Source organism: Phoxinus phoxinus (genome assembly GCF_949152265.1).
Source record: "Phoxinus phoxinus genome assembly, chromosome: 7".
In the NCBI taxonomy this organism is placed as follows: domain Eukaryota; kingdom Metazoa; phylum Chordata; class Actinopteri; order Cypriniformes; family Leuciscidae; genus Phoxinus; species Phoxinus phoxinus.
In genome coordinates this window covers 13,347,192-13,370,554 of record NC_136882.1, presented here as the reverse complement: position 1 = coordinate 13,370,554, position 23,363 = coordinate 13,347,192, and the positions used below count along the sequence as shown (strand labels likewise).

The 23,363-nt window shown below is 35.7% G+C and overlaps 1 protein-coding gene and 1 long non-coding RNA gene across 3 annotated transcripts in view; both read right to left on the bottom strand.

The window, feature by feature from the left end:
* LOC307001461 (nectin 1a) overlaps positions 1-23,363 on the bottom strand; it is a 42,744-nt gene that overhangs the window by 4,685 nt on the left and 14,696 nt on the right. The window contains exon 1 of one of the 2 annotated variants that reach the window (XM_079617963.1): positions 18,577-18,711. The exons of the other annotated variant lie outside the window; for it this stretch is intronic. Coding sequence (XP_079474089.1) covers positions 18,577-18,643 — 67 coding nt within the window. The 5' untranslated portion in view covers positions 18,644-18,711. Of the gene's footprint in view, positions 1-18,576; positions 18,712-23,363 lie in introns of those variants that run through there. 2 annotated transcript variants of the gene reach the window in all.
* Positions 12,361-14,794, bottom strand: LOC307002035. Its single transcript, XR_013798399.1, has 3 exons — positions 14,472-14,794; positions 13,366-13,531; positions 12,361-12,535 (listed from the first exon to the last, which is right to left on the bottom strand). It is a non-coding gene; the product is annotated as an uncharacterized lncRNA (long non-coding RNA).

Sequence of the window (23,363 nt, the reverse complement as noted above, 5' to 3'; positions counted from 1 at the left end):
TATTTACGATACATTATTCATTCACAACGAAAATTGGTGTCCTTAAAGGTTGGATTTTTCCTATTTTTTTAAATTAAGGCATTAAGTTCAATTTCCAAAAGATGATTTTTTATTCCTCTTTTTAGTCAACTTTAGCATGGGTGTCTAAACTTATGCATAGCACTGTACTTCTTAAGGCTGTTCCCATCTAGCGAAAACAAGTTCTTAGAATGTTTTGCTAACATTTCCATTAAGTTATGAAAACGTTATTTCTGAATGTTATTTAAATGTTAAAAGCTACAATGTGTAATTTTGTTGTGTAAATTTGCGCTAGGGGTCGCTAACCGCTTACAATAACAAAGATGACGCAGTGATACGCGGAATCATGGAACTTGTTGTCATGCCAATGGACCTAATAATGTTTATGGATGGGTGAATACATTGATGTTTTTTTAACATGACTGTGGTATGAAGTATACGCGACCGCTAATGAGAGACAGATATCAGCACCTCACGTGAGTCCCGCAGATATAAATGAATGAGGATATTTCATTCTACCGAACTACCCTCAAGTGCTGAATTAATACTCACACAGGTCAGTTTGTTAGACGAATTCAACTTGTGAGGTAATATTTGACATTTATTTATTGAAGAGGAATAACCCCTTGAGATGAACCATCTCGTTTTCGAGGGGGTCCTCAATTCCAAGTAGAGATTAACATTGACCTTACAGCAGCAGTCAAATAAAACAGAAGACAACAACAACAACTTACTTTACAATAATAGTAAGTACAAAAAAATATATAATACATAACTCATACAAACAAGACATTCACTCATACAAGACTCTCCAAAGGTTGCTCACTCGTCCCACAACAGAGTAAACACATGTAGTATATATATACCGAAACATCCAGTAAACACATTAGCACACAAAAGTGTAAAGGATTAATGCAACATGCTTAAAATAGGTTTCATTTAATCCCGTTTCAGGGTATCACCTCTATCAGTGGTAACCACTGTAGAGCAGTAATGCAGTAGTGACCACCAATATTAATAATGCTCCAGCCTCTGTCCTGGCCTGGGCCCTCAAACCACCACAGAGGAAAAAAAAAAAAAAAAAAAAAACATACATATGTGTATGTATATATATACATAAACACACACACATACACAAATACATATATATACACATATATACACATACACATACACACATACATATAATAAAAAATAATATATAATAAAAATAATAATAATAATAATTAAAAACAATTGCATGTATTCTGAAGATGTTGAGCTAGGGCATTTTTAAACATTGGAAAGGAAGTCAAAGAGCGAATTGAAGTTGGAAGGTTATTCCAATCATATGGTGCTTTATGTTGAAATGCATGTCTTCCTATTTCTTTATTGATTTGAGGAATGAGAAAATAAATTTGGTTATTGCGTCGCAAGTTATAAAATGAGCTAAATGGAATTAGATATTGTTTTAAATAGGAAGGATAGTCCATATAAATACATTTATAAATAAATTGTAACCAATGAAAACGCCTTCTATCTGGTAGTGTCAGCCAGGACAGTTGATGGAACATTTCACAATGGTGTGTTCAGGGGCAGCGGAGGATAAATCTGCACAGGCTATTGTAGGCAGTGTTAAGAGACTGAAGGCAGGATGCTGTAGTATTTTGGTATATGATGTCGACATAATCCAAGATTGGCAATAAAAGTTGGGAAACAATTCTTTTTCTGACAGGAAGATTAAAACAGTTAATTGATTGGTATAGAATTCTAAGTGAGTAATTGAGCTTATTAGTTATATTCTGTACATGAGTGCTAAAAGAAAGATCAGAGTCAAGCCAAAGGCCAAGATATTTGACCTGTCTAGTAGGTTTTATGGGAGTTTGATCAAGAAATGTAATTTTTAGTGAATTTTCAGTTAAATTTTCAGGCTTTTTTTGAAAAAGCATAGAATATGATTTGGATTTGTTAAGTAGAAGTTTGTTGGACAATAGCCACCTCTGGGCTGAATCAAAACCATTTTGTAGTGTAGTACTGATATCATAAATATTAGGTTTGTGACAATAAATAACCGTGTCATCAGCATAAAGTTGAATATTGCATTCAGTGCAGCTACGCGGAAGATCATTGATAAATATCGAAAATAGTAAAGGCCCGAGAGAGGAACCTTGAGGAATTCCTCTGTCAATGCCAGTGAAATAAGAAACGCTGCCCCCAAAGGACACACACTGGCGACGATTGTGTAAATAAGAATTGAACCAAAGCAAAGAAGAATTAGACAAACCAACAGAATACAATTTATCTAAGAGTAGATAATGATCAACTAAGTCAAAAGCTTTGGTAAGGTCTAAGAATAATGCACCAGTACACATACGATTATCAAAACTTGAGAACACATCATTGGTAAATTTAAGAAGTGCTGTAGTGGTAGAAAAATATTTTCTAAATCCAGATTGGCATTGAGATAATAAGTTATTGTCGGCTAAATAATTCGATAATTGCAAAAAAAATATTTTCTCAAAAACTTTCACAACACTATTGATGATTGAGATTTACTAAAGGAAATTTACAAGAAGAGAGTGATAAGTTGAAAAGTGAGGCCAGTGGCACTGCTAGTACATGAGAACCAATTTTAATAAACTTATTCTCGATGCCATCTGGACCAGCACCACTGATAGAGGACAGTTCACTTATGGCCTTTTGCACATCAGCTGGGCTGACCTCTGTGAATGAGAAAGAACTGACTGGCTGAAAACAAGGAGCCAAATCAAGTTGATAAGTAGAAGTCTGTACTTGTGGTGCTAGGGAAAAATGCAAACTAAAAGCATTAGCAATGGTAGCTGGATCATCTATACTTTCATTATTTAGGTTCAAATTAGTTATAGCCCGCCCAGATTTCCCAAGTACATTATTAACCTGCTTTCAAAATCGTAGAGGGTTTTTAAATGAATTCGTTAGGCAATTTCTGAAATACTTTGATTTGGAGTTTCTCGTTTGCATAGTGCAAATATTCCTTAATCGTTTGTATTCTTCCCAGTCAGCAATATATTTAGTACGTCGAAACTTGTACCAAGCCCTATCCCTCTGTTTAAAGAGATTAATAAGGTCTCCATTTACCCATGGTAAATGACTACCTTTAACTTTAACAGTGGTCCAAGGAGCATGCTTGTTTATAACACACAGAAGCTCAGTATATAGAAAATTCCATGCATCATCAATAAATGGAATTAGATTTAGCCTGTACCAGTTAATTTGTTGCAAATCATTAATAAATAGGTCACTATTAAAGAATTTGGTTTGCCTTATCTTGATAAACTTAGGAGGGAGACGTGGCTTCACAATTTTCCAAATACAATAAATCATGTGGTGATCGCTAAAGCAGTCTGGTAGAACCCCAGATTTAATTATTCGTTCAGGGTGAGAAACTAGAGCGCTGCAGGGCTGTTTCACTTGGTCTACAAGTGCGTTTTACGCGCGTAACGCGTCTTTGCATTGACTTAACATTGAAATGACTCGCGCCTGACGCGCTATTTGCGTCCGGTGTGAACGCACCATAACACTGTGCAAGTGGTTTTTGGATATTTTGATACAAAATTCTTACATATTGTTCCTTTAAGACATCTAGTTTTTTTATGTATTAAGAACGTTTTTCTTGGTTTATGTGAACATTAAAAGAACATTCCATTTGAAAATGTTATGAAAACTTTATTACTGAATTTACTGTAGGAATTTTCTGAAACCAGTGACTGCAATGTGGCTGTTGTTGTTTCACAAACTCTTCCCCGAATCAGTCCCAGCCAAAATTCCACTGTCCCAACCAAAAATGAATACCCTAAATGTTTATTATTATGGTCATTTAAAGTTGTAACGGTTTGTGACCACGACCACTATATGTTTCTACACTGTTTAGCTCAGGAAACATTTTCTGCATACCAATTTTCCTATTTAGTCCATGCCCTAAAAGTATTCACTTTTTTGTGGAAAAACAATGTGAAGGCAAAACATTTATTTATAAAAGTTCACAATATTGTTGCAGAAGAAATAAATATTTTTCATCAGGTCATGTTGATTATTAATTACTCAAACCCCTTTATCAGTGCATACCCCTTTTGTGGGTACCTGTGAAATACTCATTTCAACATAATCAGAATTCAATTGGGACACACTAATTGTACATTTTAGTCAGGGCCCACCAAATCAGGAGCTTGTAACCAAATAACCAATCACAAAATTTGGTGCACAGAGTCGTACCAAGTGATCCCAGAGCAGGGCCATTGTTAGGGAACTGCGCTTGAGGGGATCCCGTGGCGAACGGACCAAGACAAGCTCAATTTTGGGATATCTGTGTTTATAAAACCCTGCTGGTGTGATGTTCAATTCAGCTCCAGATTTTGAGGGAGATTGTGCTTTTTTACCACTTTATCAGAAATCAGCTTGTTCATAAAAAATTGATCTGAACAAAACTATCAAGTTAAACATTTTACAGCTTGTAAAAAATAATGCTTTATACTTTCTAGTAAGAAATAAAACAAAATTTTGTTTCAGTTTTATTACATTCTGCATTATTTTTTTCTTCTTTTTTTTTATTCATAAAAAGACACATGAGATTAATTTCAAAGCATTAAAGAAAAGTGCATCATTGTAGGAAACAGTAAGGTAATTGGAAGCATAAAACAAGGGGGAGAGTGGGGTAAAATTACATTTTTTTTTACTTATGTACTTATGTGGTAAGATAAGGGGAAATGAGCCATTTTTTACTTACTTATGTGGTAAGATAAGGGGAAATGAGCCAGAAGTACAATGAAAGTAGGCTATCTCAAGTACAGTGCTATGCATAAGTTTAGACACCCATGCTAAAGTTGACTAAAAAGAGGAATAAAAAATCATCTTTTGGAAATTGAACTTAATGCCTTAATTTAAAAAAATAGGAAAAATCCAACCTTTAAGGACACCAATTTTCTTTGTGAATGAATAATGTATCGTAAATAAATATCCATGAAGTAACTGGCCTTTAAAAATAAAAATCTGCCTGCCTCTATGGGAGTTTAACATAGGGGTGTCCAAACTTATGCACCCTGTATTTTAAGGAAGAACATTTATTTATTTACGATACATTATTCATTCACAACGAAAATTGGTGTCCTTAAAGGTTGGATTTTTCCTATTTTTTTAAATTAAGGCATTAAGTTCAATTTCCAAAAGATGATTTTTTATTCCTCTTTTTAGTCAACTTTAGCATGGGTGTCTAAACTTATGCATAGCACTGTAATTTCAAAATGTTTCCTATCATTTTAAATGATCAGAATGCATCTGACAAATGATTCTACATATAAACTGTCCATCTAAATGAATTTGATTCAAACCCATTTAAAATGTTTAAAATTAAAAAATAATTTAATAATACAATTTCCTTTTACAAATAAACACATTTCTTTTCTTAACGCTAACTTAAACATAAACATAAAAACAACCAAATGTCTTTAATTGTTTGCAAAGTTGTAACCGTCCCAAAAACAGACTAAACAGAGAGTTTGAGTAATAATTAATTAAGTCATTACATTTATAGCGCTTTCTCGGCACTCAAAGTGCTTTGTAAAAAAAAAAAAAATTTTTTTTTATAATTTTCTTTCATTTTAAATAGTACTCAAAACACTGTAAAATTACAAATAATATCTGTAAAATAAAAATTCAGCTGTTATTTTAGGTATTGTGACATTAATTACAAATTCCAGTAATTCACATTTTTTTATACAGAAAATGTATTGTATTTTTCATATAGTATTTTTTCTGTTTTCTTACATTACATTAAAATGTATGTAAATTTACAAATATAGTCTGTAATTAAACAGTAAAAAACAGTTAAATTATAAAATGGTCAAATGACTGGCAGCCCCAAAAAATCTGTAACATTGAAGTAAAACATCCTAAATTAAATAAACTGAAAAAAAACACTGTTTTTACAGGTATGTCCTGCATTATTATGATCGTAAACCTTCATTGTAAAAAAAAAAATCTTAAAAAAAGGGTCAAATGACTGGAAGCTACGGCTGCCAAACAAAAACCATAAACTTAGAGTAAAATATTCTAATTGAAATAAACAAAACAAAAAACACTGTTATTTCACATGTATTTCCTGCATTATTACGATCAAATACCCTCATTGTAAAAAAAATAGTAAAAAAAGGGTCAAATGACTGGCAGCTACGGCTGCCAAACAAAAACCATAAAATTAAAGTAAAATATGTTAATTTAAATAAAGTGCAAAAAAAAAACATGATTGAGATCAGTGTTTGCTTTAGTTGGGCTCATGACCCTTGAGTTTTAACATTACTTTATCTCTGGCTGTTTTAACTGTGTTATTTATACACATTTGTTATGGCAATAATTGTTGGAGAAAATCTCATCAGATGATGTTGGTCATTTACTGGTGATGTTATAGTAATCATACGGTGACCTTATTCCCTGGTCTGATTTTTGAGTAAAATCTCTGAATATATTAGCTGTGGGAACATATTATTTAGATGGACTATGGTTGTATACAAAGACATATCTTGATATATTGGCATTAATATTATAACAATTTTAAAAATATATTTTATACAGAAAATGTTTTGAGCAAGTTTTTTTTTTGGATTATAGTGCCATCAAGAGTCAACATATGAATCTCAACAATGGTGACAATCAACAAAGCCTTTTTGTGACTTTATAGTGGTTCAGAATTTTGTTTGTCACCATTGTTGTGATTCATACGCTGATTCTTGATGTCTGTGTGAGTCTATGGGATCCGGTCAAAACTTTTTCGATAAAATGAATTATAATGCTGAATATCACCGCACTGCAGAAGCGTCTACAGCAGTGTTTGCATGCAAATTTAACAATTAATATATAATGCCTTAAAGGGGTGGTTGATTATGATTTCACTTTTCTAACTTTAGTTAGTGTGTAATGTTGCTGTTTGATTATGAACAACATCTGCAAAGTTACAAAGCTCAATATTCAAAGCAAAGGGAGATATTTTCTTTTAAAGAAATTGATTTTTAAGGACTACAACAAACGGCTGGTAGGGACGACATTCCTCTCGGGTTAGTGACATCACCAAGCCTAGAATTTACATAAACCCCGCCCCTGGGAACACGATTTATAGATTATCAAGACAGAATATGCCAATCAATGACTAGAAGATAACTACACATCAGCTACATAAATTCATCAACTAACCATTCAGAAATGTCCTGTTGCTTCTACATGTTGTCACTTCTACATGAGTCTCTCCATAATTATCTGAATCCGGTTTGAAGAACATAAAAGGCTAAAAGTTTTTGAAATTTCCAGTGCATGTGTGTGTGAGGTGAAAGGACACAAGCTCTTGAGGCTCCGCCCCCTGTGCCGGGAGCAGCCGCTCATTTGCATTTAAAGGAACAGACACAAAACAGTGCGTTTTTGCTCACCCTCAAAAAGTGACAACTTTAACATGCTATATAAAAATAACTGTGGGGTATTTTTAGCTAAAACTTCACATACAGATTCTGGGGACATCAGAGACTAATTTTACATCTCCTGATCTGAGATTTTCTTGTATTCCTGCCATAACAAATATGTATCAGAAACACACAGTTATAGCAGTCAGATATATATTTATAATATAATCTAAAGGGTCAAGAGCCCAACTAAAGCAAACACTGATCTCTATCGTGGTGACATACAACTTTATTATTTTCAATAAAACATCAACTTCTAAACCCCTGTTAATTCTCAATAAGAATGTTATATGAAAGAAATAAAATCTGGATTGTAATAAGTGAAGATGCTGAGATCTTGAGAGGTCTGTTAGTGTGTAATGTTCTGTTGGGATGTAAAGTGTTTCTGTATGGTGTGTTTTGTGTGTCACCATTGTGTTGAAGAGTAGAGCCTGTGCTTCAGTACATGATGAGCAGTGAAACTTCGATGAAATGCTGCATGTTGCTTTATTTAACTGACAGTAACTGTGAATGATGAAGTGACGTATAGTCACAGTAAATCATACATGTAGTGTACTGCAAGAGATTCACTTTTTACAGTGAATTTGTTTTTTGTAAAAAAAAAATCTGGAAATATATTTCTGTTAAAAAAATGTATGAAGATTTATGTTAAATTATTTTGCACTTATTTAAATTAGGATATTTTAATAAAACATTTTAGTCAAAAGATTATTGGCATGGTAGCTTTTCGTCAATGTCTAACATGTTAGGCATGGTGAAAAGCACCTTCTGGTTCTCATCAGAGAAGCATTTTATGTACTTGTGTATAAATATGTTTTGAGTAGCCTACTATTTAGGATTGATAAATGGGAACTGGGATGCAGCAACACTTTCATTTCCGTCATGCAGGAGGCTAAAGAACAACCACTTATTTGTGTCTGTTATTGTGTTTTGCTGTGTATATTAACATATGCCCCATTATATAATTGTGAGGTAAAGCATTCATGCAATAATTGCAATTAAATCAATAAAAACCACATGGTCTGTTTGTCTTTGATATGTATAGCTCTGATTTGGAAGCATTTAATAAACATTCCATTCGTGAAGTCATAATTTAAACACAACTGAGACAGGATAAAGATATATAATAATGAAAATAAGACCTAGGCTACTGGTCCCGATTATAAGATGACTGAACATTTGTGCATGCATAGTGATAGCTACTTAACCGTGATAAGACAAACATCGTACGTTTCATCCCAGCTAACAAAATTATGTTCTGAGAACGTTGTGGGAACGTTGATTTGGAATGTTCTAAAAACGTTGAAATGTCCAGTTTGCTTAACGTTGCTGGAATGGTTTCTTAATGTTAGCAAAACATTGCAGGAACGTTAGCATAATGTTGCTGGAACGTTATCTTAAGGTTAGCATAACGTTGCTGGAACATTAGCATAACGTTGCTGGAACGTTAGCATAATGTTGCTGGAACGTTATCTTAAGGTTAGCATAACGTTGCAGGAACATTAGCATAACGTTGCTGGAACGTTATCTTAAGGTTAGCATAACGTTGCTGGAACGTTAGCATAACATTGCTGGAACGTTAGCATAACGTTGCTGGACTGTTAGCATAACGTTGCTGGAACGTTAGTATAACGTTGCTGGAATATTAGCATAACGTTGCTGGAACATTAGCATAACGTTGCTGGAACATTATCTTAAGGTTAGCATAACGTTGCTGGAACATTAGCATAACGTTGCTGGAACATTATCGTAAGGTTAGCATAACGTTGCTGGAACGTTATATTAAGGTTAGCATAACATTGCTGGAATGGTAGCATAACGTTGCTGTAATGTTAGCATAATGTTGCTGGAACATTATCTTAAGGTTAGCATAACGTTGCTGGAATGTTATATTAAGGTTAGCATAACGTTGCTGGAACATTCTTAAGGTTAGCATAACGTTCATGGAACGTTATTTTAAGGTTAGCATAACGTTCATGGAACGTTATCTTAAGGTTAGCATAATGTTGTCGGAACGTTCGCATAACATTGCTGGAACATTGGCATAACGTTGCTGGAGCATTATCTTAAGGTAAGCATAATGTTCCTGCAACGTTTTCCCCCAAAATGTTATTAACAATACAACATTCAAAGAACATTAAAATGTCCACTGTCTTTCATGTGAAAATGTTATTTTAAGGTTAGAAAAACAATTCTGCACCATTCGTTCAACTTAATTTTTTTATTAAAACAACCATGTGAATTATAAGCGCACTTTTACATCACATCAAAAAGTAGAACATTTCATATGATTATCATACATTTTAAACGCTACATAATAGCTTAAAAAAACAACTACAAATATTTTCATGTAAACATTTAAATGAAATGAAAACTGTGTTTAAGGGTTAGTTCACCAAAAAATTATGTCAGTAATTACTCATGTTATTCCAACCCCGTAAGACTTCCGTTCATCTTCAGAACACAAATTAAGATATTTTCGATGAAACCTGAGAGAACAGCACCAGTGATCGTTCCAATCACACAGAACGAGCAGTGATCTGCGTTTTATGTTGGCTGCTAGGCAAACACAGAAACAGCTGTCCTGTCAGTCAAGTAAACGTCAAATCAGCCTTTTATTAACTTTGTTTACTTTCTGTTAACATTACGATTCCTGAAGTCGTTAAGCTCCTGGTAACCCGCGAGAGCACCACAAGTTTATCCTCCATCATCACACTCTCCGGCGTTCAAAGCAACTGTAGCTTTCATCACTACAACGGAAGACCCGCCTCTCCATTCATTCAATTGGACAGTGGAAAAAACACTTTTACCGCTCGGAGTTGATTTTTTTAAACTCCAAAAACGCGAGGCGCCTGAGGCGCATAAACAGCGCGCAGAACGCGCACTGCCATAGAAATCAATTGAAAAAAGGCACCTCTCACTGCCAAAATCGCATTAGGTGTGAACGGCCCCTAAATCAGCTTAAAATAACGTATTTATCGATTACATTGTTTCGCCACAAGGTGGCAACAAGTGACAAAATGTATTTGTTATTGAATCATTTATTAAAGAGAATGTAGTAGTATGATGCTTTTGAAATAAGTCAGAAAGGCGTTTGCTGTTCTCTTCTCAGGCGCTCGTGTTCTCAGCGCCGCCCGTCAAAATAAAAGTCCCGCTTCCAAAACGTCGGCCAATCAGAAAAACTAATCGGCCAACGCCGATATTTGAAAAATGCCTTATATCGGCCGATATATCAGCCTGGGCGATATATCGGTCGACCACTAATCATCCCAGCCCTAGAGTTTACGAGATCAGCGAGAACTGAGAAGATGACGCAGATGGGTCTCGATGTAGTGCGGCACTTTTGTTAACTCACTCAAGAGGCCCACAAAAATGATTGTCGTTGCTTGATAAACTTAAGGTTGAGCCACTGTAGTCACTTGGACTATTTTAACATGTCTTTACTAACTTTCTGGGCCGGCAGAATGAAATTGCCTAGAAGCCTATGGAGGAGTGAGCCAGCTCTCATATTTCATCAAAAATATCTTAATTTGTGTTCTGAAGATGAACGGAAGTCTTAAAGGGATAGTTCACACAAAAATGAAAACTCTGTCAGTAATTACTCACCCTCATGTTGTTTCAACCCCGTAAGACTTTCCTTCATCTTCGGAACACAAATTAAGATATTTTTGATGAAATCTGAGCGCTGTCTCACTCCTCCATAGGCTTCTTGAGGGATTGAAACTTGCCGGCCCAGAATAGTTATTAAAGGTGCAATGTGTAATATTTCTGAGGATCTATTGACAGAAATGCAATATAAGATCCATAACTATGTTTTCAGTGGTGTATAAAGACCTTACTTAATGAACCGTTATGTTTTGAGTCATTTATATCTACATAACCGCAGGCACCCCCTTCTATGAAGCTCGACATATTGTGACGTCATGTTTCTACCGTAGCCGAACAAACAGCGCTACAGAGCGTTTCGTCACTAACTTGAATGAGAAGCTGCAGAAAACAGATATTGTTTAGGACAAGAGCCGACGGAGGGTAAATCTAAAAATCACGGGTCAACATCGGTGTGGCTTTTCACCGATGGAAGGGTCTTATGAGGGAAAAAGGCTTTCAAAGCGACGCCGAAGTTGCCTGTTTTCTGCTGGATAGGTAAGGTATTCCAACTTTAACATTGCAAATAAAAACTGTTGTTTCATAATGTTAGCATTACCTAGAAGCTAGCCATAGACACCATGTGAAGTGACTTTTCCCTTGTCAGTGGTGTAAAATATGTAGGTATATTGTTTCATGTAACTTAGTTATTCTCCCTCGCTGTGTTATGGCTTTGCTATGTGGGGATAAATGTGCTGGTTACGTTCGTGAGACAATCAGCTGATTAGTACTATTGACTGTAAAACACTAACATTAGCCTACAGCATAACAGTTCATACTAGCCAGCTAAACTAATCTGTTAGAAAAAATTTGTAGTCGGATAGTTTCATGTGGTTCTTCTCCCTCGCTGTGTTGTGGGTTTGCTAGGTGGGGAGAAATGTGCTGGTTACGTCGGCCACCGTAGCTTCTCCTTCCAGTTTGAGAAGGGAGGGATAGGCCGTAAGTGACTGGCTGTTTGCAATTCGCAAACCTCACCACTAGATGCCTCTAAAAATTACACACTGCACCTTTAAAGACATCGTTAAAATAGTCCAAGTGACTACAGTGGCTCAACCATATGTTTATCAAGCGACGAGAATACTTTTTGTGCGCAAAAAACAAACAAAACTAACGACTTTATTCCACTATTCATTATGTTCTCCGTGGGCCTAAGTGTGTTTACGTAGTATAACTGCACATAGTATATCTGTGTTGCACGTCACCACGTAGGCTCACCATTGGCCGACGCTGGTCATGTGTGTGACCTATGCAGGAGTGAGACAGCTGTCAGATTTCACGAAAGTCTTACGGAGTTGGAACAACATGAGGGTGAGTAATTACTGACAGAATATTCATTTTTGGGTGAACTATCCCTTAAATATAAGTAGTGTGGGTGTGCCAAACTAGCACTGTGGTCCAGTCTCTTCATGCCCCGTCTGTGGATAAAAAACAGATTGACTGATGTTACTAAAAATTGGTGAATTATTATTTCATAAACATTTGATAATAACAGTGTGGCTACTCCATAAATGTTAACCCTAAAGTTATTTAGAATGTGCTTTGAGTACTATAAATTTATATTAGTTTTTTTCCAACTGCAAACACATGTTTTCAAAACGATGTCACCCTTTTTCAAAACTCTACACACAATTCCCAAAACTGCACACACAAAATGCCTCACATCTCCTTCAAAATGTAACACTGCATTCAAAATGCCATAACCACATGACAGAATGAAGCATTTGCATCAAATGGCAAACACTTCTTTCATAATAGTACATTTTTGGATATACCATGTAAACACTGTTGTTCTATATCTAAAGCACTCTGGTCTTTCATAGGCTTATATCTTCACTTCAATACAATGTTCTACAGTGACAGTAATCTGCTGAGAGCGGGAACAAGTACACTAAACACCAATGCAATGTAGAAACATAACATGTTTATTAGGCCAAACATTACTGTTGTATACAGTAGCATACAACACAACCATAAACATATGTAAACCAAAAGTATATTCTTTAGAATACAGTAAAGAACACAATTGTGTGTGTGGGGTCTCTGTCCATTGATGGCATCAATAGTTCAAAACAGGTAATCTGACCTTTGACCTATATGTGATTGGTTAGTGATCAGTAAAGCAATAAGTGTTTTCACATGTGAGGAGTGTTTTTTTTTCTCATGCAACAGTACATTCCACAACAACATGCTGGCACGCTGACAAAATTTTCGTCTTCGAGCATAGTACGGGGATAGTTTCTCTCACCTTAGAGCTCCAATTCAGAGGTCAATGCATCCAACGGTTGTCCTGTAATGGGATGATGTCTGTTTGGTATGCTTTGGCCTTGAGGGGGAAGAACTAGTAGAAGCTTGATGCTCCGCATCCGCCAGTTCAGACGCCAATCCCATTGGAAGTCTCTGTGGGAAAAAAACTGTAAACCACACAAGATTAAAATGTAGCTTACAAATGTTATACAATGGAAAGGTTCAATAACACATTGTAAAGGATTAGCTACACCTGAAAATGAATGAACTTCCATCATTGAGGGGAAAATAAGATAATGTGCATCAAAATTCTGTGTACCTGCTAAACTTTTCTAATTTGTACTAATTTGCCATACTATGGAAGTAGTAATATAATACTTTCATTGTATGACAATAGCAGCATTGAGAAAGGTCTTCTTTGAAGCTATTATAATAAAATTATAAAAATGTATAAACCAGGGCTTGGCATTAACGTTAACCCTGGTCTTGTACTTGTCCTTTGGACAAATAAATCGTTCATTCACTTGTAAAAAAAAAAAAAAAAGTAGCTTGTCAAGTAATAACTTATATAATTTTTTTGAAGTAAGGTTATACATCTGTGTGTAACGTGTGTGTGTGCGCGCGCGCGCGCTGTATGCTTAACGTTAAATTAAAAGAGCACATTAATATGAAAACGGTGATTCAACTGACTTGGAATTAAGTTACGTTAACTTACCTGTGAATTAAGCGGTTGCGTGACATTCATGTTAATACTAGGCATAAATGGCATTATAAAACCGGCATTTCGTCATGTGAAAACTACGAAATAACCGTCCAGTGAATACTTTTAAGTTAATTAATTTTAAGATAATTTAGTTTACTTCCATTCACATTGAAAAAATTGCCACCAAAACCTTTACAAAATCGTTAATCAAGATTGCAAGCCTAAAGCCTAACGTTAAACTTCTAAAGCTAAAGTCTAACAGTTGAGATGCTAACGGACTTTTCCCGAAGACACTAAACCATTTCTATAAAGTAAATATTCAACGGAAGCGTGTTATTTACATGAAAAAATGTGTCAGAAACATTTGTATGTACTATTTGTGTAATTTTGGGGACTAAACTTACCTGAAATTAGCGAAACCAACAGTGAGAGACAGAGTTGCTGCTTGTCGTCAGTTGAGCTCCCCGCCCGTTTCCATGGTAACTCCAGTTCAAATCTGGTTCAAAAGCAACTCGAATGTTCAGTGCGCGCGCAAATTAAAATACGTAGAAGTCACGCAGCATTTACATGAAAGAAGAAATGATGGAGGGAATTATTTGATAATCAGATAAAATATCCTGAAATGTGAGGTTAACATTAAGTGTATAGACTCGTGGCCATCACCAAACTGTAAACGGAATAAGAATATGAAGCATTGAGTGTAAAACAATGTTTACAAAGTCATTTATAATAGGTTATAATAGGCTATAATATAATGTAATATAGTCTATAATATTATATAGCTTTATATAAATGGTTAACGTGGTGTATAAATAAAATGGCTAAACATTTATTAAAAACTAAACATAAGGCATGGATATATTTTATGAAATATAGGCTACACAATATGTACACAATTTACAGATGTAACATGAGGAACAATTTAAAAGGTTTATGTTCAATGTATTTTTTAAATAATATATGTTCAAAATGTATTTCAATATATTTAACAGAGCTTCACATAATGTGAATAGCATATCTATAAATTACAGGAAGGTCTGTCTGTCTGTCTGTCTGTATACTGTTAACCACATATCTCTCGAACCGTTAGTCCAATGGATTTCAAACTTGACAGGTTTCTTGCTACGGGCACGAGTAAGTGCAGTGTCAAGTTTTACGTTGTTTGGATTAGAAATGCGAAAAAATTTCGCTAAATATATCGGCAAAAGAAGATAATTGTTTAAAAATAAACATTCTGACATAAACACTCTGTCAGCTAAACATTTAGTCAGCTACACTGTTTACTTCTGAATATTGTATTTTATTCACAGCTTTTCTCGGAGTTCACTGTGTAGCCTGCTCCCTGAATCGTGTAGTAAAATTTTCCATATTTATTGTATGTCATTATGTCAGTATCAGTATTTGCTTTCATGCACAAATAAAAATGTCACTGAACTTTTGCTGTGTGATTGTAATGAGCCTAACACAACCCTAACCCTAAACCTAACCCTAACCCTAACAGGCACTTTGCCATCAATTATAGTAACCTATTCGCACACTGTTTGCTCAAGCGTAGCGTTTTCTCTGAGTTACTGTGTAGCCTGCTGCCTGATTCATCACGCTTATTCATTTGTGGATGTTAACTGAATCTGTAAGTCAGCTATGCTGTTTACATCTGAATATTATATAGGTACTTCTCTGGTGCGCTTAATGTTATCGCTACTGTGTAATAGTAGCTTATGCTATTAACCAACAAAACATATCATATTCAATGCGTTCACAATCTCTTTCACAGGCATCATTTGTAGCCTATACACAAACTGTTTTTGCTCAAGCGTATAGCGTTTTCTCTGAGTTCACTGTGTAGCCTGCTCCCTCAATCGTATAGTTCAATTTTCCACATTTATTTTATGTAATTATTTCAGGATCAGTATTTGCTTTCTACCATACACAAATAAAGATGTCACCGAACTTTTGCTGTGTAATTGTAACAATGAGCACTCAAACACACCAAAACAACAATTACTAAAAACACACACAAAAATTTATTTTGCAGAGGCATTTTGCACTAGTTAATATACAATTATTTATAGCGCTATAAGTGCTGGTTTATTGGGGTGGTGTTATAAACTACTGTGATGTTTAAAATGTTTATATGGATATATAGTCATACAAATCTAGTGATTGTAAACTAATGTTAAGAAGCACACATTTGTTAAGTGTAGCCTACTTAACATTATGAGAATGTTCAGCAAATAACATGTTCCCAGAACGCTGTATGACAGCCTAAATATAACATTCATAAAATACTAACATTATAAGGACCTTCGGAGAACGTTGTTCTAAGAACGTTTTCAATTAACGTTATGAGAACGTTCATCAATCACAAAATAACGCCAAAAAGACGTTCCAAGAACATTGTTCCAAGAACGTTTTATATCAACGTTATGAGAACTTTCATCAATCACAAATAACGTCGAAAAGACGTTCCAAGAACGTTGTTCTAAGAACGTTTTCTATCAACGTTATGAGAACTTTCATCAATCACAAATAACGTCAAAAAGACGTTCCAAGAACGTTGTTCTAAGAACGTTTTATATCAACGTTATGAGAACTTTCATCAATCACAAATAACGTCGAAAAGACGTTCCAAGAACGTTGTTCTAAGAACGTTTTATATCAACGTTATGAGAACGTTCATCAATCACGAAATAACGTCAAAAAGACGTTCCAAGAACGTTGTTCCAAGAACGTTTTATATCAACATTATGAGAACTTTCATCAATCACAAATAACGTCAAAAAGACGTTCCAAGAACGTTGTTCTAAGAACGTTTTCTATCAACGTTATGAGAACGTTCATCAATCACGAAATAACGTCAAAAAGACGTTCCAAGAACGTTGTTCCAAGAACGTTTTATATCAACATTATGAGAACTTTCATCAATCACAAATAACGTCAAAAAGACGTTCCAAGAACGTTGTTCTAAGAACGTTTTTTATCAATGTTATGAGAACTTTCATCAATCACAAATAACGTCAAAAATGCGTTCCAAGAACTTTGGTTTTAGAACGTTTTCTATCAACGTTATGAGAACGTTCATCAATCACGAAATAACGTCAAAAAGACGTTCCAAGAACGTTGTTCCAAGAACGTTTTATATCAACGTTATGAGAACGTTCATCAATCTCAGATAAAGTCAAAAAGATGTTCCAAGAACGTTGTTCCAAGAACGTTTTATATCAACGTTATGAGAACTTTGATCAATCACAAATAACGTCAAAAAGACGTTCCGAGAACTTTGGTTTTAGAACGTTTTCTATCAACGTTATGAGAACGTTCATCAATCACGAAATAACGTCAAAAAGACGTTCCAAGAACGTTGTTCCAAGAACGTTTTATATCAATGTTATGAGAACGTTCATCAATCACAAATAACGTCAAAAAGACGTTCCAAGAACGTTGTTCCAAGAACGTTTTCTATCAACGTTATGAGAACGTTCATCAATCACGAAATAACGTCAAAAAGACGTTCCAAGAACGTTGTTCCAAGAACGTTTTATATCAACGTTATGAGAACGTTCATCAATCACAAATAACGTCAAAAATACGTTCCGAGAACTTTGGTTTTAGAACGTTTTCAATCAACGTTATGAGAACGTTCATCAATCACAAATAACGTCAAAAAGACGTTCCAAGAACGTCGTTCCAAGAACGTTTTCAATCAACGTTATGAGAACGTTCATCAATCCCAAATAACGTCAAAAAGACGTTCCAAGAACGTTGTTCCAAGAACGTTTTATATCAACGTTATGATAACTTTGATCAATCACAAATAACGTCAAAAAGACGTTCCAAGAACGTTGTTCTAAGAACGTTTTCTCTCAATGTTATGAGAACGTTAATAACGTTATATGAACGTTCCGAAAACATTATTTTAATAACGTTTTGTACTAACATTTACACAACTTTTAAAGAACGTTAGTGAATGTTCTGGGAACGTTCCCTGTTAGCTGGGATATCGGCTATATCAATATTTTTCAGTAACATTAAATATTTTATTTAAAATATACTTTCTCATTACATTTTGAAACAAGAATAAGAGCGGTCAGACAGTATGATGATCGAATTTCGAATCCCTTCACTAAAACGCGGACAGTTCCACCGCACCTGAATAGGCGCTCTCTATAAATGGTGTTGTGTGTAACTAACTTTAGCTTTCAAAAAGAAAATTAAACGAGATCAGTGCAAATAAAACGAATAATGAGCAAAGCATTATCCTATAGCCCTAAACTTAAGCAGTTTACATAAATGAAAGTAGCCGATACTGTTCAGGAATGCACTTGCAATACATTATATTTAAAGTGTCGATTCCTAAACTATTAATCTGTCATCAGATTACTTTTGTGCACTTTGCCAATATTTACCCAGGCCGTGTCATGAAAATAAGTTTCTGCATTTCTAACAGTTGTTTCACCACGATATTATTTCAAATTAAAAACGTAGGATATTAAATAAGTTCATCCTTACCTTCTGTCTTACTGGTGAGAAGAAAATACGAAACAATAACAGTCGTAATAAAGTGACAGGAAAACATGTCTTTTACGGCACCTCATCCGTGTTAACTGAGTAAAGAAAGCGTCACTTTACATGATCCTATCTTGTGATCTCCGGCAAGCATCACTGGGGAGTGAACCAACCATTCCTTATAATAGCGTGCAATCAAAATTCTCGAGCCTCTGATAATACATAAATAATAGGCTAACACCCACATAGACCGAGACAACTGTTCAGCATGAATTCTAGAATAAAGAGAAATTATACATTAAGAACATTTTAAAAATGGTCAATTGAGATTTATATTTTAAATGTTAACTTTTAGCCCCATCGAGCTTCATAATGAAGCGAAATATTCTTCCAATAGGCCTATATTAAGTGAAAAATATTCTTTATTTTAGCTGCACTTATGTTGTAGCTCCTCAATTAGCCTACTTATGGTCTCATAACCCTCTCCGGTTTCCCCGCATCTAAATTGTCTTCATCACTCTCATCTCCTCTCCACCAATAAGCTGGTGTGTGTGTTCTGGCGCACTGGCCTAGCTATAATCCAGTGGATGCTGCCCACTGGTGGTCGTTGAGAGGTCATATAGGCTATGTCCCCTTATAATGTAAACTTTTTGAGTGTTGAGAAAACTGCTATATACATGCAATTTGTTATTATTATTGTAAAATCCTCAGATACACCCCTGCTGTACACAAATTGCCTGTATTTATGTTAAAAAAAATTGCAGATGTGTAACTGTTATACGTCCCTGGACGTAATGTGTTATTTATTTTATTATTTATTTTATTTTTGTCATGTGACTTGTTATTGTGCAGTTCGTTGTCTCTCTCTCTCTCTCTCTCTCTCTCTCTCTCTCTCTCTCTCTCTCTCTCTCTCTCTCTCTCAAATTCAAATTCAAATGAGCTTATTGGCATGACTTGTAGGCTACATTATTGCCAAAGCATTGGCCATTACATTGGCAATGAACAGATCAATAAAATGAATCAGTAAACACATGCCATTCATATACATAAAAAAAAAAAAAAAAAACTTTTGTACATTTGTACCAACATTCAGACTTTAGTTTTGTCCACTGGCTGACTCTCGTAGTTTGTGGCAGGCTGTTACATACTTTGCTGCTGTTGTGATTGAGCTAGAGTTTTCTCCCAAAATATGATTTAATTTATCTGAATTTGGTAATGTCATAAAATGTGGTTCTAGTTGTTGGAATCTAGAGAAATAGTCCGATCTAATGCTCTCTCTCTCTCTCTCTCTCTCTCTCTCTCTCTCTCTCTCTCTCTCTCTCTCTCTCTCTCTCTCTCTCTCTCTCTCTCTCTCTCTCTCTCTCTCTCTCTCTCTCTCTCTCTCTCTCTCTCTCTCTGCGGCAGATCACGTTGATGAGCGGGAGTGTTGATATGCTGAGAAAGACGGCAATGCGAGAGAGCTTTTTGGGGCGCGTCGTGGAGCTCCGTTTTCGTTCTGTCCCTCATGATCTCCTGCCCCAGACATTTGGTTTATTGTTGGAGTGTGGTTGTGGTTCGTTCAGTGAAGTTTCCCTGTGTGGGGTTGTCACCGTCGAATTATGAGGACATCTGTCTTGTTACTTTGGTATCATGAGTTTCTCTTTTGCATTATCTTTTATTTATATTTTCTTGTTATTTAAGCTGTTACTGATTGATGTCATTAGATTGATGTTTAATTAGTTTGCTTTGGAAGCCGTATAGGGAGGAGGTTGCCATCTTGTGTTTCTCTTGAGCCGTTTTCTCCTGTTTATCGTCAGTTAGGGAGTAGCTAAGGGAAGACTTTTGTACTTTCTTTGGGGTTTTCGTTTGCTAGGTAAATTATATTTCATTCCCTTTTAGTTAGAACCATTTCTGTTTGTTATTTTGGCTTGAACCCCTCCTGAAGATTCACGCGTCCTGTTATTCATTCCTGTGTTAATAAAAAGCTTACTTTTGACACTATTTCGTTTCATAGTATTTGTATGTGAGCTGGGACAGGAGAAGGGACATATGTATCAATTTAACTGATGCGTTGTTTGTCATTGGCATTCCTAACCCTAGACGGGGAGGTCGTGACAATGACAAACAACGCATCAGTTAAATTGATATATGTCCCTTCTCCGAATTCCGAATTCTAGCCACTTAACTCTGGATCTAATAAAGGCACCCTTAGCCTTTTCAGCATAAACGTTATTTAATTCTTCAGGTTGTGCAGTTTTACTTTATCATCTTCACTTGTCTGTTGCTTGCCTAAAATTATATTAATTTCGTTTAATATAGAGGTATATTTTAAAGATTTTGCCTTTGCTAACTGTTTACTAAACTGAATAGAGAATTTCCTACACTCGTATTTACACATTTCCCAATTGGAAGTTAGTGAGACACCAGGTTTTGTTTTAAATTCTTCAATGATGCTCTTAATTCCTAAACAATAAGAGGGGATCTGTAGTAGAGAACAATTTAGTTTCCAATATCCAAGGTTTCTGTGACAACTAGTACCAGAATCAGATAAAATAAGATCGACAAAAGAATGATCTGTGAGGGGAGCAGGACATAGCCTACTACTGGACCTAATAAAAGAAGACAAAGTCTGATGCAAGCCAGTAATCTATACCCGATTTTCTCGAGAGATCTTTACTAAACCAAGTATATGAATTTTTTTTATCATGCATAAACCTGTAAGCATCCAAAAGAGAAAGGTTACTACAAAAATCATTAATAATAGTGTTACATCTGCATGACTCTCGTTTTGGCAGAAATCGATCCAGACATAGGTCAGGAGCTTCATTAAAATCTCCTCCAACTACTGCAGCAGATGGATATTTACCTTTTAAATCAAGAATTTTAGAAGACAGATCCTGAAAAAATAAGCTATTTTGTGTATGATTATTAAAACCATGACATTAACCAAGATAAAGAAAAAATCCCCTAGAAGAATGACAGCAATTATCCATCTATCCTCGTCAGATGAAAAAGGACTGCAGAATCGAGCCACTAAAATTACGGTCAAATAAAATCAAAACTCCAGCGGAGTGATTAGTACCATGACAAAATAAAGCCTTACTAGCACTACCCCACTGATTGCGCCAAAAGGTTTCATCTTCAGAACAAGAATGTGTTTCTTGAAAAAAATAAACATCCCTTTTCTGTGACGTACAAAATTAAAATAAAGCCTTGCGTTTTGATAAATCACGAATCCCCCATACATTAAGAGAAAAACAAGACAGTTTAACCGGTATATGAACAGTAGCCTAACAGAAAAATACAAATAAAACAAAAAGTAGCCTACTATACAACTATCGTAACAAAGTTATGAAATAATACAGAATACAAATAAAGTGCAAAACTTGAAACGTATCCATACCCCTCAATAACGGTTTAGGCTCTTTGCTTACCTTAACATATTAATGTTCTTACATATTTGTCAGCTTTTTCAAATGTCAATAATTATTTCGCCAATCAAAAGTTCTTCAGACAAAAACGGCATTGAGCATCCCTGGCATATGCTCTCGACCTCCAACGTTCTAAAACAATCAGACATCGTCCGCAGCAATCCTCCTTCCATCCACGATAGCAATTGGGCCCCTGAGCAGGTATTTTTTAATCGAGCTTTCTCCACCAAAGGCCACAGCTTGTTCCGTGCTTCCTTCATCCTTTGCGTCAGGTCCTCTGAGATCCTAATCTTCTTCTGTTTGAGCACTTCTGATCTTCTTGCATCAGCCCAGATACGATCGCGGTGAGACCGAGAGAGAAATTGTACAATTATTGTGCGGGCATTGCCCAATTTGCCCATTCTCCCCATCTTCCTCCAGCACACCCGAAATCCTCAGATTCCAACGCCTCTTGTAGGCATCCAGCTCATCCACTTTGTCCCATAAGTGTTTGTTTTCTGCAGCCAGCGAAGACAGCTGGGAGTCCATTTTACCAGATTTAACAGCTGTATTCTCTGATTTTTTCTTAACGGCGTCAACCCGTGTTGTGAGATCGGAGATGAGGGTGGAATTGGATGCAACCGATCTCTCGATCTCCAGAAGTCTCACCATAAAATCATCCCGCTTCTTACCCAGTCTCTCTATTGCTTCCAGCAAAACGGCATTTGACGGATCTGAGGTCGGGCGTCGCATTTTCGGTAAAGGGCTTGCCGCTGGAGACTCGGGAAAACACACATCCAATGAATCCAGATCATGGGTAGATTTGGAATATTTATGCATACGTTTAACACTTTCAGATTTCAGGATGTCGTCCACCTCCATCATGACGCCACACAGGAGAACTCAAATCCACGTGTAGTGCAGCTGTTAAATGTCGTTGAGGGAAAAAAAATTAGGAATTCGCAAAACTGAGTATCTCTGATGTATGGAGAGCGTGAACAGAATTAAAATCAACGCATAGAGGACAAAATAGTCTTTAAAGGGGAGGAAAAAAGTTTTGCACAAAAATCAAGAAAGAGCCCAGAAAATGTGACCTACACCGACGCCATCTTGATGACGACCCCATTAACACAGGAATGAATAACAGGAAGCGTGAATCTTCAGGAGGGGTTCAAGCCAAAATAACAAACAGAAATGGTTCTAACTAAAAGGGAATGAAATATAATTTACCTAACAAACGAAAACCCCAAAGAAAGTAAAAAAGTCTTCCCTTACTCTCTAACTGACGATAAACAGGAGAAAACTCTAACAATAAACCAAATGTCTGGGGCAGGAGATGAGGGGCAGAACGACAACGGAGCTCCACGACGCGCCCCAAGAAGCTCTCTCGAATTCTTCTTC